At 51.4% G+C, this 21485-nt stretch overlaps 1 protein-coding gene across 3 annotated transcripts; it reads left to right on the forward strand.

The window, feature by feature from the left end:
* The first annotated feature begins 114 nt into the window (after positions 1–114).
* TRAIP (TRAF interacting protein) lies at positions 115–20827 on the forward strand. Of its 3 annotated transcripts, XM_071439958.1 has the most exons (15): positions 115–532; positions 1676–1733; positions 2956–3039; positions 6926–6965; positions 9530–9657; positions 12576–12670; positions 13266–13379; positions 14286–14373; positions 15894–15983; positions 16192–16280; positions 16992–17147; positions 17348–17396; positions 17917–18042; positions 18574–18624; positions 19583–20827. In XM_071439958.1, exons 1-15 carry the CDS (start codon positions 435–437, stop codon positions 19706–19708), a joined length of 1392 nt encoding a protein of 463 aa, XP_071296059.1. In that variant the 5' UTR covers positions 115–434; the 3' UTR covers positions 19709–20827. The 3 variants fall into 3 exon arrangements, with proteins under 3 accessions (XP_071296059.1, XP_071296061.1, XP_071296060.1); XM_071439960.1 differs by lacking the exons at positions 115–532; positions 1676–1733; positions 2956–3039; positions 6926–6965 and adding an exon at positions 8336–8510; XM_071439959.1 differs by lacking the exons at positions 115–532; positions 1676–1733; positions 2956–3039; positions 6926–6965 and adding an exon at positions 8522–8697.
* Positions 20828–21485: the final 658 nt, after the last annotated feature.

Here is a 21485-nt window from a genome sequence, read left to right on the forward strand (position 1 = left end):
GGGGGGCTGCCGCGCCTGCCGGCAGCGCGGCGCTGAGCGAGACGCGGCGGGCTGGAAGCGGCAGCGCTGCCCGGGCAGCGAGGGCAGCGGGACCCGTGAGCGCCTGCCGTCGGGAAGGATCCCGAGAAGAATCCCAGGAAGAATCCCGGGTGCCATTGCGGGGCTCCGCGGGGCACGGGCCGGGCGGGGGGGGCCCCGGGAGAGAGCCCCGCCCACTCCTACCGGCCCCGCCCACTCGGGCACGCACCATAGACCACGCCCACCCAACACAGCCCCACCCTTGGCCCCGGCCCGTGATCCCCTGAGGTCACTTCCGGGGTGGGCCGGAAGCGGCGCGCTCGCGGTCGCGTTCAAACCGCGCAGGGCCGCGCCGCCGCTCCAGCCCCGGGGCCGCGACCCTCAGGAGCCTCCCTGGTCACCGGTCCGGCCCCGCCATGCCCATCCGCGCACACTGCACCATCTGCTCCGACTTCTTCGACAACGAGCGGGACGTGGCGGCCGTGCCTTGCGGGCACACCTTCCACCAGGCCTGGTGAGCGCCGGGGCGGGCGGGGGCTCGGGCCCGGCCGTGGGCGTCAGCCGTGGGTGCCTTGTGTGGTCCCGCGAGAGGGCTCGGAGGAGCTCACGGAGCTGCCGCAGCAGCCCGGGCTGTGCTAATCACACGTGTGAACGGGCTGTCCCGGGAGGTGGTGGAGTCGCCGTCCCTGGAAGCCTTTAAGGAAGGACTGGATGTGGCACTTGGCACGGTGGTGATCGGTCATAGGCTGGTCTCGATGAGCTCAGATCTTTTCCGACCTAATTGATTCTGTGCTTCTGTCGCTGTGCTGCCTGCAGGCTCCCTTCTCCGGAAGAGCCAGTGTCACAGGGTGTTTGGAGGGACTGATGTTGGATTATGGTGAAGGTGCCCTGGTAATTCCGTGCTTTTCTAGGACTGTGTTGAAAGGAAATGGTTCTTCTCAGGAAATAAACTTTGTGTGGGGAGAGGGTGGGCATTTGCTTTCCTGGCTAACAAGCTTGGAGAGGACCACGGGTGTGATTGTCACTTCTCACTCAGCAGCTCTGCTCAGGCCTGCTCTCTGCCAGCAGCCAGCGGAGCAGGAAGAGCTTCCAAAGGGAACCTGCCAGCTCCAAATCATTACCTGCTCCCAAAATAAACCTTTCCAGTGTGATGTGATGGCTTGGTTGCAGAATGCATTAGTAGCTGTCCTGGGGAGCCCAGCAGGTTTGTGTTCATCGTGGCAGAGCAGAGCCCAGCCTGGCACCCCTGGCTCAGAGATCCGTACTCAGTGGCACCCTTGGAGCTGGCTGGGCTGGAGCTGACTGTCACAGCCTGATAGAGCAGCTCCCGTATGCATCCACTCGCTCCTGTGAAGCTGTGGCTCCTCAGTGCCTGTCTCCCAGAGAGATCCGAGCTCTGCAAAAGCTCTGCCCTGTTAAAGATAAGCTCACATGCTAAATTCAGCCAGGAATTGTCTTGGAGATGTGGGTGGAGCATGCGTGTGGAACACGGAGCTCTGGCTGGCCACAGCGCTGGACTGAAGGTTTGCAGTTCTGCTTTAGTGTGTTGTTTGATGAGGAGTCACATCCTGCTGTCTCCTGGGGAGCTGGGGCATGGCTCCTGGAAGCAGTGCTCCAGGACTGTAAGGATTTACTGTGTTTTCCTTTTCTTTCTCAGCCTCTTCCAGTGGTTTGACACTGCACCGAGCCGGACATGCCCGCAGTGCAGAAACCAGGTAAAGCCATCCCCCGTGCACGCCTGTGGCACCAAGGAGCTCTGGCCTAGGGTGATGCCAGAAAAAGGCTCGTGGTAAAAAGCAGAGGGACTTTCTGTCATTTGGGAATCCCCAGAGGAGAGGAACTCCCCTTCACAGCCCTTTGGGTTGCACTGGGCTGAGGGTGCCCTGCTGCTGTCTGTACTGCAGCTCCTTTCAAAAGGGGCTATGGGTTTTCACAGCTTTTCCTTAGGCTGGGTAAGTATTGCCATGATGACAGGAGGGGCTGCAAGGGCTTAGTGGGGCACCTGACTGGTGTTTGTGGTGTGCCCAGCCCATTGCTGTCAGGTGAACAGCCCATTCTGCTGCACGTGGGCCTTACAACCCCTCCTGGCTTAGCAGTACTCGACCCTCCCTTGAGAAAAGCAGTGGCTGGGGAGAGAAGGAAGGATGTGCTCTGCTTCTGAGATAGGAGGCTGAGACTTGGGTTTCCATTGGCTTAACTGGTACCTGAACGTCTTTGAAGTCCCTTGTGTCACCAGCCTTCATGCCACCAGCAGGTCTTGGCACGTAGTGGCTGCAGGAGATGTTTCCTCACTCTCAGATGAAAATTTTTAGCCAGCTGCTGCTTGGGCTTATTCTGTGTTCGTGCTTCTTTCCTCCTCTCAAGGTCTTGGCCCTTGTTCCTTCCCTGACTTGTTGATTCCCTCTGTTCTTCTCTGCCTCTTACATCTCTGGGTTACCATGGAGTTATCGCGAAATAACATCTTATGTGGCAGTAACCATGCAATTAGCTGGTGTCATGACTGTATATAATACTTAAAACACAAAGCTGTAACTGCATGGGGGAGGTGTGGAGAGCTATCAAATTCAATTACAGCACCTTCTGCCTGCAGAAAGCAGCACGTACTTCTGTCTTAGGATTTGGCATCATGTTAGCTCAGCATCAGCTGCTTTGGGCTGAGCTGCCAGAGAACAGACTGCGCTCGATTCAGAAATGTCTGAATCTTTCTGCTGCAGCTCAGGAGCTTGGCTGGAGTCACACTGCCAGAAACTGAGTGGGGGGTCTGCTGCTGTGCTGTTGAGCCAAAGCAGAGCATCAGCACTAATGGTGTCAAACACGTGATCTGATTTGCCTTTCATGGCCTTGTCACAAGACAGTACCTTCTCCCCCTCCATCTGTCTTCCATATCTGTTGTTTCCATATTTGTGCCCATCAAACTCTTCTGTCTCCTGTGTTTAGGTCAGCAAAAGACACATCATCAGTAAGCTGTTTTTTGATGTTACCCTGGACGAGCAAGCAGCACCGGATGCTGAGACCTTGCAGGTAACTTGATGGGGGAGTTCTTTCCTCATATGATGCTTCAGCCTCCTGGGAGGGTGGCCTGGCCTGCTGGTCCTCTGCCAGCAGGTGCTTCCCCAGCTGGAGCTTGCTGTGCTCATGTGTCTGACCTGAAGCATATCAGTCTCTTTAGCATTCCCTCTGACCAAATCCCATGTGGTGACTGAAGGAGCCTCCTCTTCTTCCTGCTCTTCTTTCTGCTTCTCACTTTACCTGGAAACCTCCTGAAACACCATCACATCAGACTGCTGTTCCTCCCTTGGGAATGAGGGTACAGAGCTGTTCCCAATGACAAGAGAAGGGAAATCCCAGATGCAGTGAATTGCTGCTGGTATCTGTGCTGTGGTTGTGTGTGAGCCCTGCTAACCCCTCTGGAAAGAAGGGGCCGTTGGAGGAACCTTCTGTGCGGGGCGGTTGTGCAGATTGAAGGATGTGTGGCTGGGTGATTCCCCAAGAGAGATGAGGAAAGGAACTGCCTGAAGCCACACCAGCAGCAGTGAACAACGTGGAGGCTGGGTCCTGGTGGAATCCTGGCTGGAGCTGGGATGCTGGTGGTGTGCTGCAAGTGCCACCTTTGGGTGCAGAGAGTTGTGTGTGAGTAGGGATAAAAGCAGAGTGGCTGTTCCACATTCTCCTTTGTGTAGTGTGGATGAAACACGGCTCCTTCTGTCTTGGAATTATCTGTTCCAAAAAAAGGGTGGCTGGTTGACCTTGGTATAACGGGATGCTTGTACCCTCTTGTGTTTAGAAGCAGCATGTGCAGCAATTACCATAATTAGCAGTTGCCATGACAATTCTATATGTACTTTGTATGTCTTTAAAATAAAGCCAGCCAGACTAGAATGTCAGTAGCAGTGTCTTTCTCCAAGATCACCAGTAACAAATCTGAAGACTGAAGTGTGCAGAGGAGTGGAGGAGCATCTCTGGGCCCTGGAGCTGCGTGCCCTCACAGCAGATACATTTCCTTTCATATGGATTGAGATCCATTCCCACAGGTGTAATGAGATGGGTGACTCGGAATGGGTTGTCTGGAGAGAATCGCCCTAGAAAATCTTCCTGTTCTCTCTCACCCCCACCCCAGGATCTAAAATGGGTTCCCCCAGCCTTCTGCTCCAAGCAGGCTGTGCAGAACTGCTCCCTTGCTCAAGGGCAGGACTGTGGAGCTGCTCCTGCACAACAAGCTTAATGGTAACTCCTCCTGCTCCTATAAATCTTGTGTGTATGTGTCAGAGCAACATCTAGCCTCAGTGTACAGCCTGCTTAATGAGGGCTCTGAGGTCACCAACAGAAAGAACCAAATACTTTTCTGGGTAAACCAGCATCATTAGCTTGTGTGGGTATTCACTGCTGTGTGCACTGTACAGGCTGCTGCTGCTGCAAGCAGTTTCATGTGGTGTGCTGCCTCGTTTCTGGAGATGTGGAGTACCTTAAGAGCACTGATGCCTTGTTCACAATGGGTGAGGGACTAATGTCCACCCAGATGTGAGATCTGCCTGTGACGGTGTGTCTGATTCTGGCCAGGCAGCAGTTCAAAGTGAACACATGGTGGGCCAAGCCTGGGCTCTTCAGAGGATGAGATAAGAACCTCTGGTATCCTCAGCCAGAAGTAACTTCACCTGAGGAAGAAAAAAATCCAAGGTTTGTGATGAACCACTGCCTGGCCCTCCAAGAGCCTGGGCATAGAGTGGTGTTCATCTGTGTATTCAACTGGAGCTGTATCTGTGCAGCCCACAGCTGTCTTGGAATGAGCATTTGGCCTCCTGCCATGAAAGGGATGTGCTAGAAAGCAAAGTATGTAGCTGTGGTCTGCTTGTCATCTTGGGGTGACAAGCTTGGGATTCTCTTCGGAGAACCAGTCTTTGGCACCCAGTGAAGTGGTTGGAAGAGCTCCCTCATGATCTGAAACCCCTTCCTGTTGTTGCAGAATTAGCCAAATTATCTTTTGTAATTGTCTTTGTTTCTGTTTCTCACTGTTGCTGTTACTCAGAAATGTTTACAGTCACAGGAGTGCTGGGGCTGTTTTGCTTTCCTCCACCCCCAGGCTAAAACTTCAATAAAAACACCAGGGGGAACCTGGATCCCTAGAGTAGCTGTGGAGCACAGGCTAAGAGTCCAGGCATTTCCTTCATTACTGAACCTGGGTTTAGCCTATATTGAATTTAAAGATGGTCCTTGTGAGCAGAACAGTCTCCATGTGGCTGTTCCCAGAGCAGGAAAAGGGTGAGTTTTGGAGTGTAACACCTCAGTGAGTCTGTCAAGAGCTGCTTATGATCTGGGGACTGCAGAATTCTTCCAAATGAGATTTCAGCTTGGTGAAGAGGAGGTGGGGGGAGGATTCCTGCCTGTAAACCTGCTGGGGAGGGTAGAAGCCTTGGAGGACAGCTGTCTGTTTGTGGTCAGGATATATTCGTTTGATCTTGGGAAAATGTGATCTTGTAACTCAGTCTGGCAGGGAGAGGAGAGCTTCTCTCGGAGGAGAGAAAATTGGGAGCGGCTTTTAGGAGCTGTGGTGGAGGATGAGGGATTTCAGATTAAGTTGATGAATGAGGTAATGTTACATAGCTGCCTGAAGTAGCCCAGGGTTTCTTTGCTATCATGAAAATTAGCACATCTTGTGAGCCCACTAATCGTTCCTGAATAGGACTCTGAGGAAGCTACTTCAGAATAGTTCCTGCAGCAGAGTTAATTCCACATTAGCCCTCCAGCAGTTGTGCCCCTTAGGGCAAGTCCCAGTCAGCTCTGCTCGGCTTTGCATTTAGTCCCTTCTGCTTTCCAAGCTTTAGATCCCACATTGCCTTTCCTGCCTTTATTGTCACTAGCAGAGCCCTAGCTCCAGTCCTGTCAGAGCTGTGGTCACTGCTGGTGCTATTCTCGGCTCAGATTTGCATGTAGCATTCTGGGTTGCACAGATTTGTGTGCCTGTGTTGGCATTTTATTGTGGTTTTATTCCACTGCAGTTCCTGCCTGACTTGTTACGTGCTTTCCTCTGCAGTTCTCTAACACAGCTTTTTAAGTCATCTTCTGTTGACTCTTTCCTGCATATATTTATCTCTCTGGTTTTTCTTTTAAATATATATATAGATATAAATAGCCTCTCTTTTTAACCTCTCCATATTTCCTTTGGCTATTCGCCAGTGTTAAATTATATCACTTCATTTTCTCTAATTTAAACTTCAGGGCATCTGCTGCCTCTTTCTGATCCTTGATGAAGGCGTTAGAAATAGTTGATGCTCCTCAGACCCTTGTGGTACCCAGGAGATTTTGTGCACTCTCAGCTGGTGTGTTATGGATTGGTTTCTCAGTGATCTGTTTCCAGCATTCGATTGAGCTGTTAGCTCATATCAGCATCCTGAACTGCAGTGACTTCAGTGTCTGTCAGCATGTTTGAGTGCATGCTTGGTTACCTTTTCAGGTGTCTGGCTGTGCTCTTCTGTCTCCCACCTCCATCTGATTAAAGTTCACTTCAGTTTAAAGAACTCTCAGTGATCCAGTTAGTCTGGCAACATTCCTCCCTTATTGCCTTGTTTAGGTAAAACATTATAAAAATTGTTCTTGCCTGACTTCCTGTGTTTCCCTGAGAGCCTTCCAAAATTATTCAGCTAAAACAGGATGACTGACAGTGTGAGAAACACAAGGTTGACAAGGCTAAGATGAAGCTGCAATCCTATCTTCTCCCCCTGAAGAAAGCCAGTTGGAGGTGCTCTTTCCGTTCCCTGTGATAATCCTGGCTTGTAACTCCGTGCTTGTTGTTTCTATATCCCCTCCTCAGTACCTGCCTGGTCCAAAAGTCCTGCTGAGAAATCTTTTTAAGATCTGGTGAAAGCATCTCTGCAGGGTATTTCCTAATGGGGTTTTCTGTGTTGTGTTTCAGAATGAACTGGACCAGGTGAAGGCCCAGCTCTCCTTGAAAGGTGAGTTCCTGCAGCCTGCAGGGGATCAGCAGCTCCTGGGCTCTACCTGTGCCAGGTGGCTTGGCCAGGTCTGAGGAGCCCCTGTGCAGAGGCCACCCCTCTCTGAAGCCAAGGGCATGGTTCAGGCTACAAGCTGTTTCACTAGAGCAACTTCTTCAGAGCTTTTTCTGAGGCGAGAACACCTCCAGTGAGGCAAAGCTTATATGGCAGAGCCTGAGACCACAGCCTGGCCCAGCTCTGCTGTAACTCAGGAGTTCACTGCAAGTTTAGACAGGTAGATGCAATTTTTTTGCCCCCTTCCTAATCACAAGCTTACAGAATTGCAGCAAAGCTCTATCTGGAGCAGGCTTGAAAGCAAAAGCCTTGGTTTGCTTGAGGGGAAACTCACAGCTGCATATGGCAAAGGTTTATTCCCTCCAACAGATGAGAGGGTGAAAGTGGTGTCCAAAAGCAGCATTGGAATTGTTTGGCTGTTGCCACATGTGTCGCGCGAAGAGCAGACGGAGTTCAGTGTGCGCGCACTTCCATCTTCCCATCTTTAATTTTAGAGGATGTTTGAGGGAGGCAGGAAAAGCAAAAGCCCTGGAGACTTGTCGATGGGTTTTAAGCATCGTCTGTAGGCAGCCTGTCATCAGAACATGAGTCATGAGCAGCAAAAGGAAAATGTCAGTCTAAGTGACAGAAATCCTAAAACATGCTAGCAGAAGGGTAAAAAAATGTTTAAAGAATGCTGGGGGCTCACCCACGCCCCAAGAGTTGTCTTTCCTCTGCGTTCCCTGCATGCACGAGACAGACACGAATAGCCAGTAGATTGAGGATTCGGTCCTTAGCCTGAGAGTAGAATTGGATGGTCTGCACGTCTCTATTCTGAGGCCTGTTCTCCTGCCAGCTTGGTTGAGTTTAGTGACTTGGTAGAGAGCCAGATCTTCTGGGGAAGGTGGCTGGGATTCTTACTAGGATATTATCCAAGAAAAACTGCTTGAAGGCCTGCTAATCTTCTCGGCTTCTGGTGAGTAGAGGTTGGATTTGACATTCCCTGTCCCATTCTCTTTTCATACTGGAAATGCGAAGCTCCTTCCCACCTCCTGCCTCCTTTGCTGTGGGTACTCTGCTCTCTGCTGGTTCCTGTGTATAAGTTCTCCATGTGAAGCTATGCTCTGCTCTGTGTGCTGCAGAGGAGCTGTGGAGCTGCCAGGCTCTGATCAGCCTGCAAATGGCTCGAGAGGTGCCGAGCTCCGAGCAGGCTCTGTGGGAGGCACTCTGAATGAGCTGAAAAATCATTCCTGCAGCACGGAGGGGTTTGATTCCTGCCATCTGCCTCTGGGCAGCTGGGAACGGAGGAGGGGGAAGCCCTAACTCTTCCAGTGGGTGTGGAGTCCCTGCAAATGGAAGGGAGCATCTCCAGGCACTGCCTCTGGTGGGAAAAGGTTATTCAGATCAGTGGAGAAGCCACCTGTGTGCTTCTGCTGGAACATGTTCCTCTCTTGTTCCTCGGTCCCACATGGCTCTTTTACTCCCTGATTGAACAGTGCAGCTTCACTGCAGGTCATGCTTCCACAGGATATGGAGGCAGAATTTGAAACTGGATGGCTTGCAAGGAGAACAAACTTTTTGGAAAGGCACTCTTTGGCTCTCTACTATTGCCAGGCTGGAGCCACAGGCAATTTTAGCAAAGACTCTGAAGATGCTGAGCTGAAGGTTTTACCCTGCCCCTTAGCAGGGTTAGGTGGAGGTTAGGTGGAGGGGTTCCTGCTTTCCCTTATTACCCAACTGCTTTGAGCTTCTCAATGATGCTGGCTGTTCCTGGTTTGGTCTAGGAGCTCCTGATAGTGATTGTTGCTTTCTGACCTGTCCTTCCTTTGTCTCCACAAAACAACTTGAAATCTGGTGGTGGTTTCCACCACCTTCTCTCTGGTGGTTAGGGGCATGTGCTTTGCTCCTGGATTGCCAGGAGGAGAGAGAGCAGGATGCAAAGGTTTTGTGACCTGCAAAAAGTGGGCACTTGAGGAATCTACTTAAGCTGTCCTGTGTCCTGTGATGTCCCCAGTGTCACTGCCTCCTGCCCTTTGATGTAGGTGCTGGGATTAGTGAGGGCACGTGCAGCAGCTTGGTGGACCCCTGCATACAGCTGCTCAGTGGCCCCCAAAGGGGTTCCTGACACGTAAGATTCCATGTGGAGAGGATGGATACAAAGCTCTCTTCTCCAGCTCTATGACAGCTTGGTGTAACTCGAGAGGAATTATTTCCTTGTGCAAGCCTGGCTTTGAGAAAACGCAAGAGTTAAGATTCATCATCTTAATGCTAGCAGGGCTGGCGCTGGAAAGCTATTAAAGGGAATTTTTTATCTTTAGTAAAGAAATCTTGAAGCCTGCTGGCACTGAGAGAAGCAATTGCTCAGTACAGACCCTGGTGCAGACGCCACTTAGAGAAATGGCTCTCTCCAGGAATGGCCGAATCCTGGCAGCCTGGAGCTGAGCCTGCCAGCAGTCTGTGTGCTGCTGCTGCTGTGCTGCAACTGGAGTCTGGGTTACCAGGCCATGACCTTTCTGTTTCTTCCTTTCCAGAGAAGGAAAAGCGGGAATGCCAGGCTGTTGTGGACGGGCTGAGGGACACTCTGGATGTGCGCAATGCCACGATAGAGTCGCTCCAGAAGATGCTGGGAGAGACAGAGATGCTGTGCTCCTCTCTCAAGGTACCCTTCCTGTCCCCAGTAGGGCTAACCATCATGCAGTCAGTGTTAGTTCTGTTGAAGATCTCTGCAGATCCTGCCAATAAAGAAATTGTGCTGGTGGGATTTTGGGTCTGGTACCTAGATTTTCATTTTGGTTTGATTAATCGAAGCAAGTGCTGTTGCTGGACTCGAGGTCCTGTTTGTGCTCTGCCTGAGGTGATTCAGAGGCATAAAAAGCCTACAGGCCTGTGGTTTGTGTACAGGTGCTCAAGGTAGAGGTATCCCTGGTGAGGGAGAAATGCCAGCCCAGCCTGAGGAATGTGGCTGAGCCTCACTAATGAAGTGGCAATGCTGGTCATAAAGGTAGTAGCAGGAATCTAGTGTGGGAACTAGCCCCAGCACCCCATTGCTGAAACAGTGGTTCCCTGAGGTAGAATGTTCTTCTGAAATGGGTTTAGGCCAAGTGGGATTCAAGGAAAATTAGTTTCTTACTTTGATTGGGGGGAGAAATCAAACTGAAAATTATGGAGGGGGAGTTGCAGGCTTCAGCTGAGTGGGATCTGATCCAGCTAACTCTCTTGTCTCTGTTCTGTTGCCAGGGCTTTGCCTCAGTTAGGTTAGTAATGTTGTGAAGTCCAGGGATCAAATATTCCTGTTGTGCTTCAGTGTGCAGTGACTCAGTTTGTAGTCATGTACTATGTGTAAACAGCAAGAGGAAGAGGGTAGGAGCAGGAGCAGCTTTGTTGGGATGTCTTGGAGCAGCTTTGCCTTGATGCTGGGCTGGGCAGTCTGTGCTGTGTGAAGGTGATGTGCCTGTCTCAAGAAGGTGGGGTGCAGGCAGGTGAGGTTGTGAGCTGCAGGCTGGAAAGTGGAATAAGTGTCTGCTGCACTTCCCATGCTGTCTGACCCAGTGTCCTAAACTGCATCCTGTTTCTTGACCTGCAAGGCCAAGTGGCCCAGAGAGAGCTTGTAGACATGTCGTGGTGCTGTCGTGCTATATGCCACCTGCAGCTGGGCTCTTTTGGGAGGAAGCATCTGGGGGATCTACCTGATACTAGGACAGAAGGAGTAAGGAATTAATGCCAGGCAGGCCTCACCCTGGGCCAGCACAACTGTTTTTGCCCAACCATGGGATTATATTGAATCTGCTTGCATGTAAAGGCAGCCTGGATCTTGGCCATGCCATAGATGCTGGTGTGATCCTGGATAGGTCAGTGACGGGATACCTCTGATGCCCCCTACTCCAGCAGAAATAACTGTGATAGTGGAAGCTGGTACTTGCTGCTCAACTCAGCATCTCAGTGCTGGGTTTTCCTGCCTTGACACCTCTGGAGGAGGCTTTGTGCTTATCTTCCCTGCTGCAAAACCCTCTCTGTATGCTTAAGTCCCTTTAATGAAAGCTGGGCAGGGCAGAAGGATTAGGGACCTGGAGGTATCTTTTCTGTGGTGTATGGGGTTTCCCAGCTGAATGCCAAGCACTGTCTTAAACTGCATCATTAAAGATTAAAGCACTAAACTTCTGCAGTGAAAATACAGGCTTAACTTGCTGTGACGCAGGTTAAGGCTGTGAGCTGGGCATGTCTTCTGCTGGCACTGCCAGTTTGCTGCAGTTTCAGACTGGCTGAAGCTGGGGCCTCTGCCCTGACCAGGCACAAAACACTGCTGTGGGGATCTGGAGTGTTGAGAGTTCTGGTTAGGGAAAAGCCAAAGACAGGTTCCAGTTAAACAAGAGTGACACATGAGCCTGCAACACTGTCCCTCCTCAACTTCCTGGTGGTTTCACAGCTGTTTGGTTTCTGTGGCAGGAAGTGGATAAAATCCTTGAACTTGAGTGGGCTGGAGCTTTACAAGGCAATGATCTTTTGCCAGGCCTTTCCCTGCAATCAGCACTGTGCTGAAACCAGAGCCTTTCAAAGTTGCTGTGCAAAGTGCCCAGGCACACAGAAACCTAGACAGCACAGATGCATCAGAATGGAGCTAATTCAGCTATCCCCATCCTCTGGCACACTGCAGATGTGTGCTTTTCCATCTCAGCTGAGGTTCTGTGTTACTGCTGGAGAGGCAATATGTGGTGGTGTTTGCAGGGGTCCCAGGACGAGGAAAGAGAATCTTGACTCCATGTTTCAGAAGGCTGATTTATTATTTTATGATATATATTATATTAAAAGAAAATTATATATTAAAACTATACTAAAAGAATAGAAGAAAGGATTTCATCAGAAGGCTTGAAAGGAACGAAATGGAATGATAATAAAATCTTGTGACTGCTCACAGCCTCGACACAGGTGGCTGTCACTGGTCATGAAGTAAAAACAATTTCACATGCTGGGTAAACAATTCTCCAGATCACATTCCAAAGCAGCAAAACATGGAGAAGCTGAAGGTTCTCAGCTTCTCAGGAGAAAAGATCCTGGCAAAAGGATTTTTCATAAAATATGCCTGTGACAGCAATAGGCTGCAATAGACTTGCAGCAGGTGAGAGAAATGCCTAGGGGGTGTCTGGTTTCACCCAGGTCTTCCAGAAGAGACCCACTCATTCCTATCTATGCTTTAAGCAGCTAATAGCAAGGAGAGTTGGGAGGCTGAAGCAATCAGCTGTGCACGGAGGGAAAGGCAATAGCAAGATTTGCTTGCTGTGGACTCCTTTGCTTTTGAAAACAAATTGTCACTGCTGCGTACAGGGCACTGTGCAGCAGAGAGGGGCTGTGACATGGGTTCAGCTCCAGCCTCACCTTGTGATCAGCACTGAGACCCTGCTGTGCTGTGGGGAGCAGAGCTGGGGGTGCAGTGGGACGGAGTCCATAATCCCAGGCTGCTGAGGTGGTGAGAGCATTCAGCCAATGTGTGCTCCCAGCTGCCTGCAGCGTGCATAAGCCAGGATGTTTCTCCAGCAATCCCTGGAGCCTCACAGCAGGCTGGGTGTGCTTGCTTCCCTGCAGAAGCAGATGAAATTCCTGGAGCAACAGCAGGAGGATAACAGAAGTTCAAAGGAGGAGGCTCGCCGGCTGCGGAACAAGCTGAGAACCATGGAGCGGTGAGATCCAGGTGCACCCTGGCCTTGCAGGCTTGGCTGCACACCTCTCCCTTTTTGGGGAGGGGAGCAGGGTCCTGCTGGGCCTGCTGCAGCACCCACCTCCATGTGCTGGATCATCTTATCTTGAACTTTGAAATGGCTGCTTTAGCTGCCCTTACATGCCTCCTGCCCCTGCTGTTTGCAGACAGCTGCTCTCCTTAAAGAGCAGCAAGGCAGGGTACTGGCCTCATCTCTAGTGCACTGAGCATGGCTATGTGCCATTTCTGTTATCAGAGGATGCTGGGGCAGAATGCCAGCCCAGGAGCACAGTGAGCCACTGGGCTATAGGGACCAAGAGCTGGGCATCAGTTCCATGTGCAGTATGTGTGTGCAGCTGCCCCTTCTCTAATCCAAGTAGTGCTGCTTTTCCCCAGTGAAAAGCCCTGCTTGAGGTGAGGCAGCTGTCTCTCTTCTCCCATGACACCCAGAGTGCCTGCAGGAGAAGCTCAGGCTGCACCAGCCCCTTGAAGGGGAAGCAGGGCTTTTGTCTCTTTCCCAGGTCTGTTTGTGATTCATGTGCTGAGGGTATGTTTTTTGTTTGTGTTTTTTTGTGCAGGATCGAGCTGTTGCTTCAGAGCCAGCGCTCGGAAGTGGAGGAGATGATCAGAGACATGGGAGTCGGGCAGGCAGCGGTGGAGCAGCTTGCAATCTACTGTGTCTCCCTTAAAAAGTAGGTGCTGCAGACTTGGCACAGCTGGCTGGTGTTGTCCTGGGAGTGCCCAGGGAGAACCCTCTGCCGAGCACCCACAGGCACATGGGCTCTGTGGGGCTTTCACCACCTCTTAGGGCTTCCACTGGGCTTTGACTGACAGATCCTGGGGACCTAGTTTGGAGCCTGTCACACTGAACTGTTCTTCTTGTCACTGTAGTGACATGTGTGTCACCATGGGAACTGTCTCCAGAGTTGTCAGTGCACCTATGAAGTGATGATGATTATTCCCTCTGCTTTCCTCTCATGCCCGGGGGAAAGCAAGCGGATGCAGAGCTCTGGGTTGTGCCCTCTGCAGCACTGCACTGTGCAGCTGTGGCCTCTGGCAAAGCAAGCCTCCACTGCTGCTCCTCCCCTACCTGGATATCCATCTGGTCCTGCTGGGGAAAAAACAGAGCTTTTTTTGTGTCTGTTCTGATGGCAGCTGAATAACTGCAGCTTTGGTACAAAGCTGTAATGAGGCAAGTGTCCCTGTGGTGTAATTGGGAATGAATGTGCATGGCCAGTAGTGGGAAGTCTCTGAAAAGTCACTTAAAGCAAAGTCCCCTGTTTGCTGCTGGCATGGAGGCTGTGCTCTGTTTTCTGTCTTTTTCACTGGCAATTAAAACACCCCTGGCTCTGGTTCCCATTTTACTGGTGGAATCAGGCATGGTACCCCATGCAGGTTTTTTCTCCCCCATGGTGTAGTGGAATGTGTGACAGTGTTAGTACACTCACTCATCTTTGTTCCTTAAAGGGCATTGTGTCTCCTGGGTTTTCTCTGGTGGCTCTGCAGGTCCAGCTTCAATTTGAGGGTCTTGGCTTGACTCTGAGAAGTTCTGGCTCAGCTGCCTTACAAACAGTGTGACTCTTTGGGTCTCTTTGTAGGGAATATGAGAATTTGAAGGAGGCTCGGAAGATCTCTGGTGAGATGACAGAGAAGCTGAAAAAGGAGCTGTTTTCTGTCAATAATAAGGTAAAGTGTGAGTTGCCAGGGTGACATCTGGTCTGTAGATCCCTGTCCATAACTGAGGCCCAAGGCCTCTGCAGTGACCCCCTCCCATGCTGATCGGTACAGGTGTGTGGAAGGGCCAGGCTGGGTTTCTGGGTCAGGATGTGATGTGGTGAGCAAACAGCTCATGGGCTGTTGTCAGGAGGGCAGTCACTGGGGACAGTGCTGGGGCAGCATGTGCAGAGCCAGCCAGAGTTTGGCAGGGAGCCTGTGCTGGAAGGCAGCAGCACACAGGTGCTCCACTGCTCCCACTGGGTTTTGGAAGTAGCAATTCCTTCATCTGGCTACTCTGCTGAGCACTCAGCTGCCAGCTCCTCCTGCTGCAGAACTGGGCCCCTAAGGAAGTGGGAAGGGGTTTGGAGCCAGAATTAGTTGAGCAGGGCTTAGTCCTGGCTTGGCACATCCAGTCACACCCAGTTGTGACTGGATGTGCCTTCAGCCAACTGAACTGGGCCAGGGCTCCCACATCATGCTGTGGTCAGGGCAGGAGAGCTTCCCAAAGCACAGTGAGGACACACAGGTGGCCCTGCACAGAGCCTGCCTGGGCTGCTCCTGAGCTGGTGCAGAGCCTGGGGATGCTGACATGCCTCTGCTGCTGTGCTCCCCCTGCTCCAGGCATGGCCGGGCTCTGTTAGCTCAGGTCAGGCAGGACTGTCTTTGTTCTGGTAGTGCATCCCTGTGAAAAGTGTGTGTGTAGCCTCACTCCCCAACGCACAGGTGTTCCCTGGGGCATCCCTGTGTCTAAGCCAACAAAGTGAGAAGCTGTGGGTGGATTTGGCCTACTTCTGTTACTCAGCCATCGCTGCTGTCCCCTCAAATGCAGAAGGAGGTTTTCAGATTGCTGTGCTGTGCTCCCTAGAGAAGTTAACCCCTCCACAAGGTTCTGCTGCTGGAATTGGGCTGCTCCTGGCTGAGTCAGCCCCAAGCTGTGGTGGCCGGTGAGGTCAGGAGGATGCGAGTCAGTGCACAAGGGGCTCCAGGCTTGGCTGCCAGAGAGCTGACTGTACCCACAGAGTGTGAGCTGGCCCAGGCTCCCGGACCCGCTCAAGTGTCTGAAGTGGTAGCAGGCCACTTCCTGACCCCTGCTGTTGGCATGCTTCCCTGTTGAATCAGGCTTGTCCATGTGCCAGCACTGCTGATGCACAGCCATCCTCCTGCCTGTGGTTTGTGATTTCTGTGCTCTGCTGTGTCCAAAGTCCTGCAGGAATTTAGAATGCAGCCACCAAGTGTTAGAGCAGTGAAAAACTCTTGCCGTGAGGCGTAAATGCTGGGCAAGCAGCCCTGGACATCCCTCTGCAGGCAGCTTGTGGAATTGGGTAGGGATTGGATTGCACTGGTACAGGAGAGGTTGGTCAGACTGACACAGGAAAATGGAGCCCTTAAACAGGGGAAGTAGCATGTGCTGCAGAGCACACTGCTCTCACAGGGCTCTGCAGTTCCCCTTAGGCAGGTAAGTATAACCCACACTCTGTTGTGTTCTGCAGCTGCAGAAAACGACTTCAGAGTTGGAGAAGACAAAGGAGGAGTTAAAAAGCACACAGAAAGATCTGAAGAATGCAGACAAGGAGATCTTGGTGAGAATATCTTTCTTCATGGCCAGCTGCCAGTTACTGCAGATTGGTCTGCAGCTGCAAAGCCAGGACTTATGCTGGCTTTTGCTCAGTGACTAAATTTCCCAGCCTACCTCTGAGCTCCACCTGATGTTGATTTATGGAAAAGGGGCAAAGTATCTATTGCTAAATTTTTCCTTATCTCACTGGCTGCTTTCCATTTTCTCTCCAGAGTTTGAAGAAAAAGATAGACATCCTGCAGGATACTCTGAAGGTCCCATCTGTAACCAGGGAAACACTCAGTCGGCTAGTCTTGGAAAGGTTAGTGAGCTGCATCCTCACACACAGTACAGGCATGTAGGGGACAGGTCCAAAGCCAGAGTTGACAGTTTAACTGAGAAAGCAGAGATGTACTAGTCTGGCAAGTGTTGCAGAGGTATGGTGGTTTTGTTCCTTGTATCCTTTTTCTTATAGCTGATGAGATGATGTTTGGTTTACGTGGAAAAGTCTCGGAGGGTTTGGGTCAGGAGAGGGTGGAGGAATGGCCTGGGTTTTGAAAAAGTCTGTCACTGTGCCCTGCCTGGGAAACATCCCTAAAGCTGCTGTTCTTGTGGCTTTAGAGTTGGCCTTGTGATGAGCATGCACTGGTGTATGGTGACCAAAGATCTCAGCTAGGCAGAGGAATCTGTCCTGAGAAATGACATTTGCTTTTATGCAGCCTTTCTTGAGGAGCCTGTGCCATTAGCCCAGTAGAGCAAGCTGGGTTGTGTCCACAGAGCAGCAGTGTGTCAGTGTGATTCCTGGGCTCTGGGTGCTGGTGTCACAGCGCTCAGCATTTGAGAGGGAGCAGTAATTTGGGACATAGAATTTAAACTCTGGGGTTCAGATTGTCCTTTCTTTGATGTGTAAGCAGAACAGGGCTCTGCTCCTGGTGCTACTGCTGTGTGAGCACTCAGTGTCGTGGGGTGCAGCTCTACCTTCCCCTGGGTGCAGGCAGTGGCTCAGTGACTGATGCTTTTCCTGGCCTTGCAGCCCTGCTCCCATGGAGCTGCAGCATCCCAAGCTCCACCGCCCGGCCCACAGCGATGAGATCAATCTGGATGCCACGTTCGACGTGGCCACCCCTGAACACCAGCCCTGCACAGCTCCCCTTGGCCCTGCAAAAAGGCAGAAGCTGGATAAAAAGCCGTGAGTTTTCCCTCCTCTTTCTGCTTCTAAAGGAGATCAAAGTCTCACTGCTTTGGAAGTTTCTGTGTGAGATCAGATATCTCTCCAGCTGCCTGATGGTGTGCTGCAAGCTTTGTCGTCATTTGCTTGGCCTTGTCTGTCCTTGCCAGCTCCATTTGAACAATAAATCTCTGCTGATTTGCTCCTTGGGCTCCTTACAGGCCTCCTGTGGTAAATCTGGCGAAGAAAGTCCTGAAGGAAGCAGTGGAGGTAAAAGGACTAATCTTGATTTTTCTGTGTCACCTCTTTGATTCTGCTGTTAATAAGCTTGGAATAAAGAATCGGTTTTCTCCCTTGTGGCCATAGACTGGCCCATCTATAGAACCAGTCTGTGCTTCAAAGTGTTTTCCTTGATGGTCTCCTAGAAACACTGTTGCTGCCTCAGGCCTCCTGGAACTGGGCAGGAGAAAGGAGGGTGGGGACCCACGAGCTTGCTGATGATTCTGCCCCACATGTGCTTCACAACCACCACTGGAGCTGACCACAAGGCCTGTGGGGTCAGCTGAGGTGGCTGTTTGCCCAGGCTTGCTGGTGGCAGTGTCCTGCCTCCTGGGCACTGTTCCACATGAACCCCAGTGGGAGGCTGGAAGCTGCTAGTTTCCAACCTGATGTGGTATGGCAGTAACCATTACCTTAAATAGCTGTCTGTGTTATTAGTGCTGCCTGTATGTGGATTCCATTCAGCAGATTGTGCTGGTTAAAGGGCTTTTCTTGTTATTTTGTGGGACAGAACGGGGCAGATGATCTGGAGGATGATGCTCTTAAAGGACTCTTGCCAGCATTCATCAGGAACTCTTTTCTCTCCAAGAAGCCATCTACGGGTGGTCTGCTGGGTTCCCACAGGAACATGGGCTCTGTAAGTATGACTGTCCAGTTGGTGAGTGTGCCCAGGGCTGGCACTGCCACCTCTGTCCTGAACTGACCCTGAAAGAGGAAGTGAATGAGGCTTTTACCTTGCCACATACAGTGTGTGGAAAATAAATCTCAGAGCACAACCTGCCTACTTCCCAGTCCTGCAGAGCTCCAGGGATGACAGATGCTCATTCCTTTCCTGGCAGCAGACTAAGTGGCTCTCAATGTCCTATTCCTCCACCTCCTTGGAGCGCAGGGGGTATCCTCCTTGTATTCCTCACTCCCAGTGACAAAATCCTAAGCTTTGGTTGGCTTATCTGAAAAAGTGCCCAATATTCCCAAACTTTGTTAATACCCATGGGTCTGTCTTTTTCCAAAAGTGAGGTCTTAGCACAAGTACTGAGTGTTTCCAAGTGCCTTTAACCCCTCTTCAGCAGCTGTGGCCTGCAAGACTCCCCCTTCCCCATACCCAGCATGAGGAGAAGTAGCCAAGGCTCTGTGTGCTGCTCCAGGCTCATTTGTTTCTCTTTCCTAGGTGAGGACAGGCTACGATGGCATGGGAGGCAGGACAAAGTTCATAGAGCCAGTATCCTTTCCTGCAGCTTGTGTGGCACTGCTGATGCTGTGGGCATCTCATTTCTGATCTTCTCTTTGGTCTCAACAAAAACTGGACTTGGGGTCCTCAAGGAATGATCTGAGTTCTCCCTGAACAAATCTGAGCTCAGCAAAGGTATCAAGGTCCTGAACTTGCTGAGAGCACTTGTGGCTGGTTCACAGGAGTGCATCAGCTAGAAATCAGTGCAATTTTCAGGGACTGCCTGTGCCCTTGAGATCTTATAGCAGCAGTGTAGCCCAACCTCTTCTGGCTGTGTGCCTGCCAGCCTGTGCAGCTGGAGCCCTCATTCTGTGGGATGCTGCTGCTCCACAGTGGTGAGGAGTGGCTGGGCTGAGCTCACCCTCCCAGGTGTGGAGCTGTTCCTGCCTTGGGATTGCTCTGCCATGGGAGGCTGCAGGCTCTGGCTGTTCTGCCTTCACCTGCACAGTGTCCTGGCTCAGGAGGTCTTGCAACTCAAATAGATATGCTGTTAAAATGCTGGTTTATGTGCAGGGAGATAGCATAGAATCATGAAATCATAAATGTTGGCAAAGAGCTCTAAGATCAGAGTCCAACCATTAACCCAGCATTAGCAAGCCCACCACTAACCCATGTTCCTAACCAACATGTCTGCATGTTTTTTTAATGCTTCCAGGGACTTCCACCACTTCCCTGGGCAGCCTGTTGCAATGCTTGACCACCTCTTTAGTAAAGAGATGTTTCCTAATATCCAGTTGAAACCGCCTGTGTTTGGAAATGTTCCCTGACAGGCGGGACAGGCGTGTGCCTGAGCTCTGCTCCCGTGAGAAGGCAGCAAAGCCCATCCTGTCCTCAGGGATGCAGGTATATGGGTGCTAGGTCTGTGTTTCAGGCTGGTCTGCAGCAGGTGTTGGATCACTTGTGTTCCCAGAGCACTGATCTGTGCTTTCCTTGACAGTTTTACCTCCAGACAAACCTGGCAGAAATCCGTCCATTACCAGTTAGGAACAAAAAGAAGGTCTCCAGGCCAGCATCTGCCACTCCTGCACTTTCCTCCAGCAGCAGCCAGGCCAGAATGGACACTTTCCTGCTGTGAGAGCCCCTGACTTCCTGGGAGAGGCTTGGAGAAGAGGCTGCAGGGCAGAGCACACTTGCCCAGAGCCTGGCAGGAGGCAATGTGCAGCCACCGCTGCCTGGGGTACTGTTCACAAAGCACTGATGCTGCCCTGTGGAGAATCCTGCCCTTGCAGCAAGCCTCTGGAGGCTAAGCCTCTGGCTAGTGCCTGGACTGAGTTACCCTCATTTTACCATTCCTTCATCCATTTTTTCATGCAGAATTAACAGGGTTTTCTTGCCTTCTGGCCTCTTCAGAGTTCTGCAGTTGCTGCTGCTTTGGGCTCTCTGGCACCAGGTGGAACTGCACTTCTTGGATGCAGCCACAAGCAGGAGGTGCAGGAAGGTGTCTGGCATGTCAGTCTGAAGAGCAGCAGGGAGAAGGGACCTGGACCAGCTCCATGCCTGGTGTAAATAGTTCCAAGAAAGTTTACTGTAGGAAGAAGTGTGTAGAGCACCCTGTGTGGCTGTTGAGTGTCTGTATATTCATCATCAAATTAAACACCTTCCCTCAGCCACAGGCCTGTTGGGGCTGGAGAGAGCCACAGGTGGACTTGGGAGCTGTGTTGCCCTGCCCCATTCTGAATCATGAAGTCCAGAGTGGTCTTGCAGGCTTGGCACTGAAACTACTGACTTGGAAGGGAAGTATTGGGGTGACCCCTGCTGCACATGGAAGCAGAGATAGGTGTGCTGGTGTGACCTTTGTGCTTGGCATGTGTGGGTGTGAAAGTTGTTTATTAATTTCTATGTTTTAATAAGAGTATTTTTATTATTTTGTAATTGTTCTAGCTTCTGATGAGAGGGTTTGGAATGGCCTGGAGAAGTGCTGAAGAATGGCTCCCTTCAGGGGAAGGGGAGGCTGGTGGGGCTGAACATGTCTGGGTTCTTCAGCTTGGAGCTGTGGAGCAGGAGGTCCACCCCTAAAGCAGGGCTGTCCAAGCTGCAAGGAACAGATGTGCTGAGGCACCTCATAAAGCCCTCTCCTGTACAAATCTGACCTTTCCTATTTCCAGCTGCTTCAGGCCAAATCTGTATTACTGGACTGGCTAAAAACATGTTTTTAGGGAATAAAATATATTACTGTGCACACTTGTTAACACAACTGTCTTCTGAGCATTTTCCAGCCTCTTGCACCTTAGGGTGGAGGTCTGAGCTTGGGTGATGGATGTGCCTCACCCTTCAGGTTCCTTTGGGGTGCCAGCCCTTGGGAGACAGGCCCCTTGTGCAGGGAAGGACAGTGGTGGGGTGAAGCTGTGCGGACTGATGCCCAGCCCCACGGAAGTGAACAAGGCCCAGCCCCGCAGAGCAGGAGCTGTGTCTCACCTGCAGCACCTGGGGCTGACTGCAGAATTCAGTGGAATGGAGGGAGAGTTTGGAGGAGCCGGGAGAGAGGGTTCAGAGGGCTGGGAACAAAAGCTTGAGGGGAACTTAATCAAGCAAAGTGAATTCTGCAGAGGAGAAGCCGGGGAGAGGGTGTGCAGAGAGCCTGCTGTCCTTGTGCCTTCGAGGTAGGTATCAAGTGTCTGTAAAATGTGAGACTTGCTCTGGATCTCTCCAGTTCAGGAAGACCCTTTTAAGAAGGCAGCAGTGAAGGTTTGGTGTGGGGCTGGTGGGGAACATGGGCTTCCATTTCCATGGGTTTGGTGCTGGAGAGCAGGTGTAGTGTCTGCCCATAATGGGAGAACAGATGCCAACCTGCAGTGGCAGGGTTGAGAAGGGTTTTGGGGCTGTTTTGATACCAGGGCAAGTTTAATCTGAGG

Source organism: Agelaius tricolor, unplaced genomic scaffold (genome assembly GCF_023055355.1).
Source record: "Agelaius tricolor isolate 1412-34295 unplaced genomic scaffold, bAgeTri1.0.p SCAF_14, whole genome shotgun sequence".
In the NCBI taxonomy this organism is placed as follows: Eukaryota; Metazoa; Chordata; class Aves; order Passeriformes; family Icteridae; genus Agelaius; species Agelaius tricolor.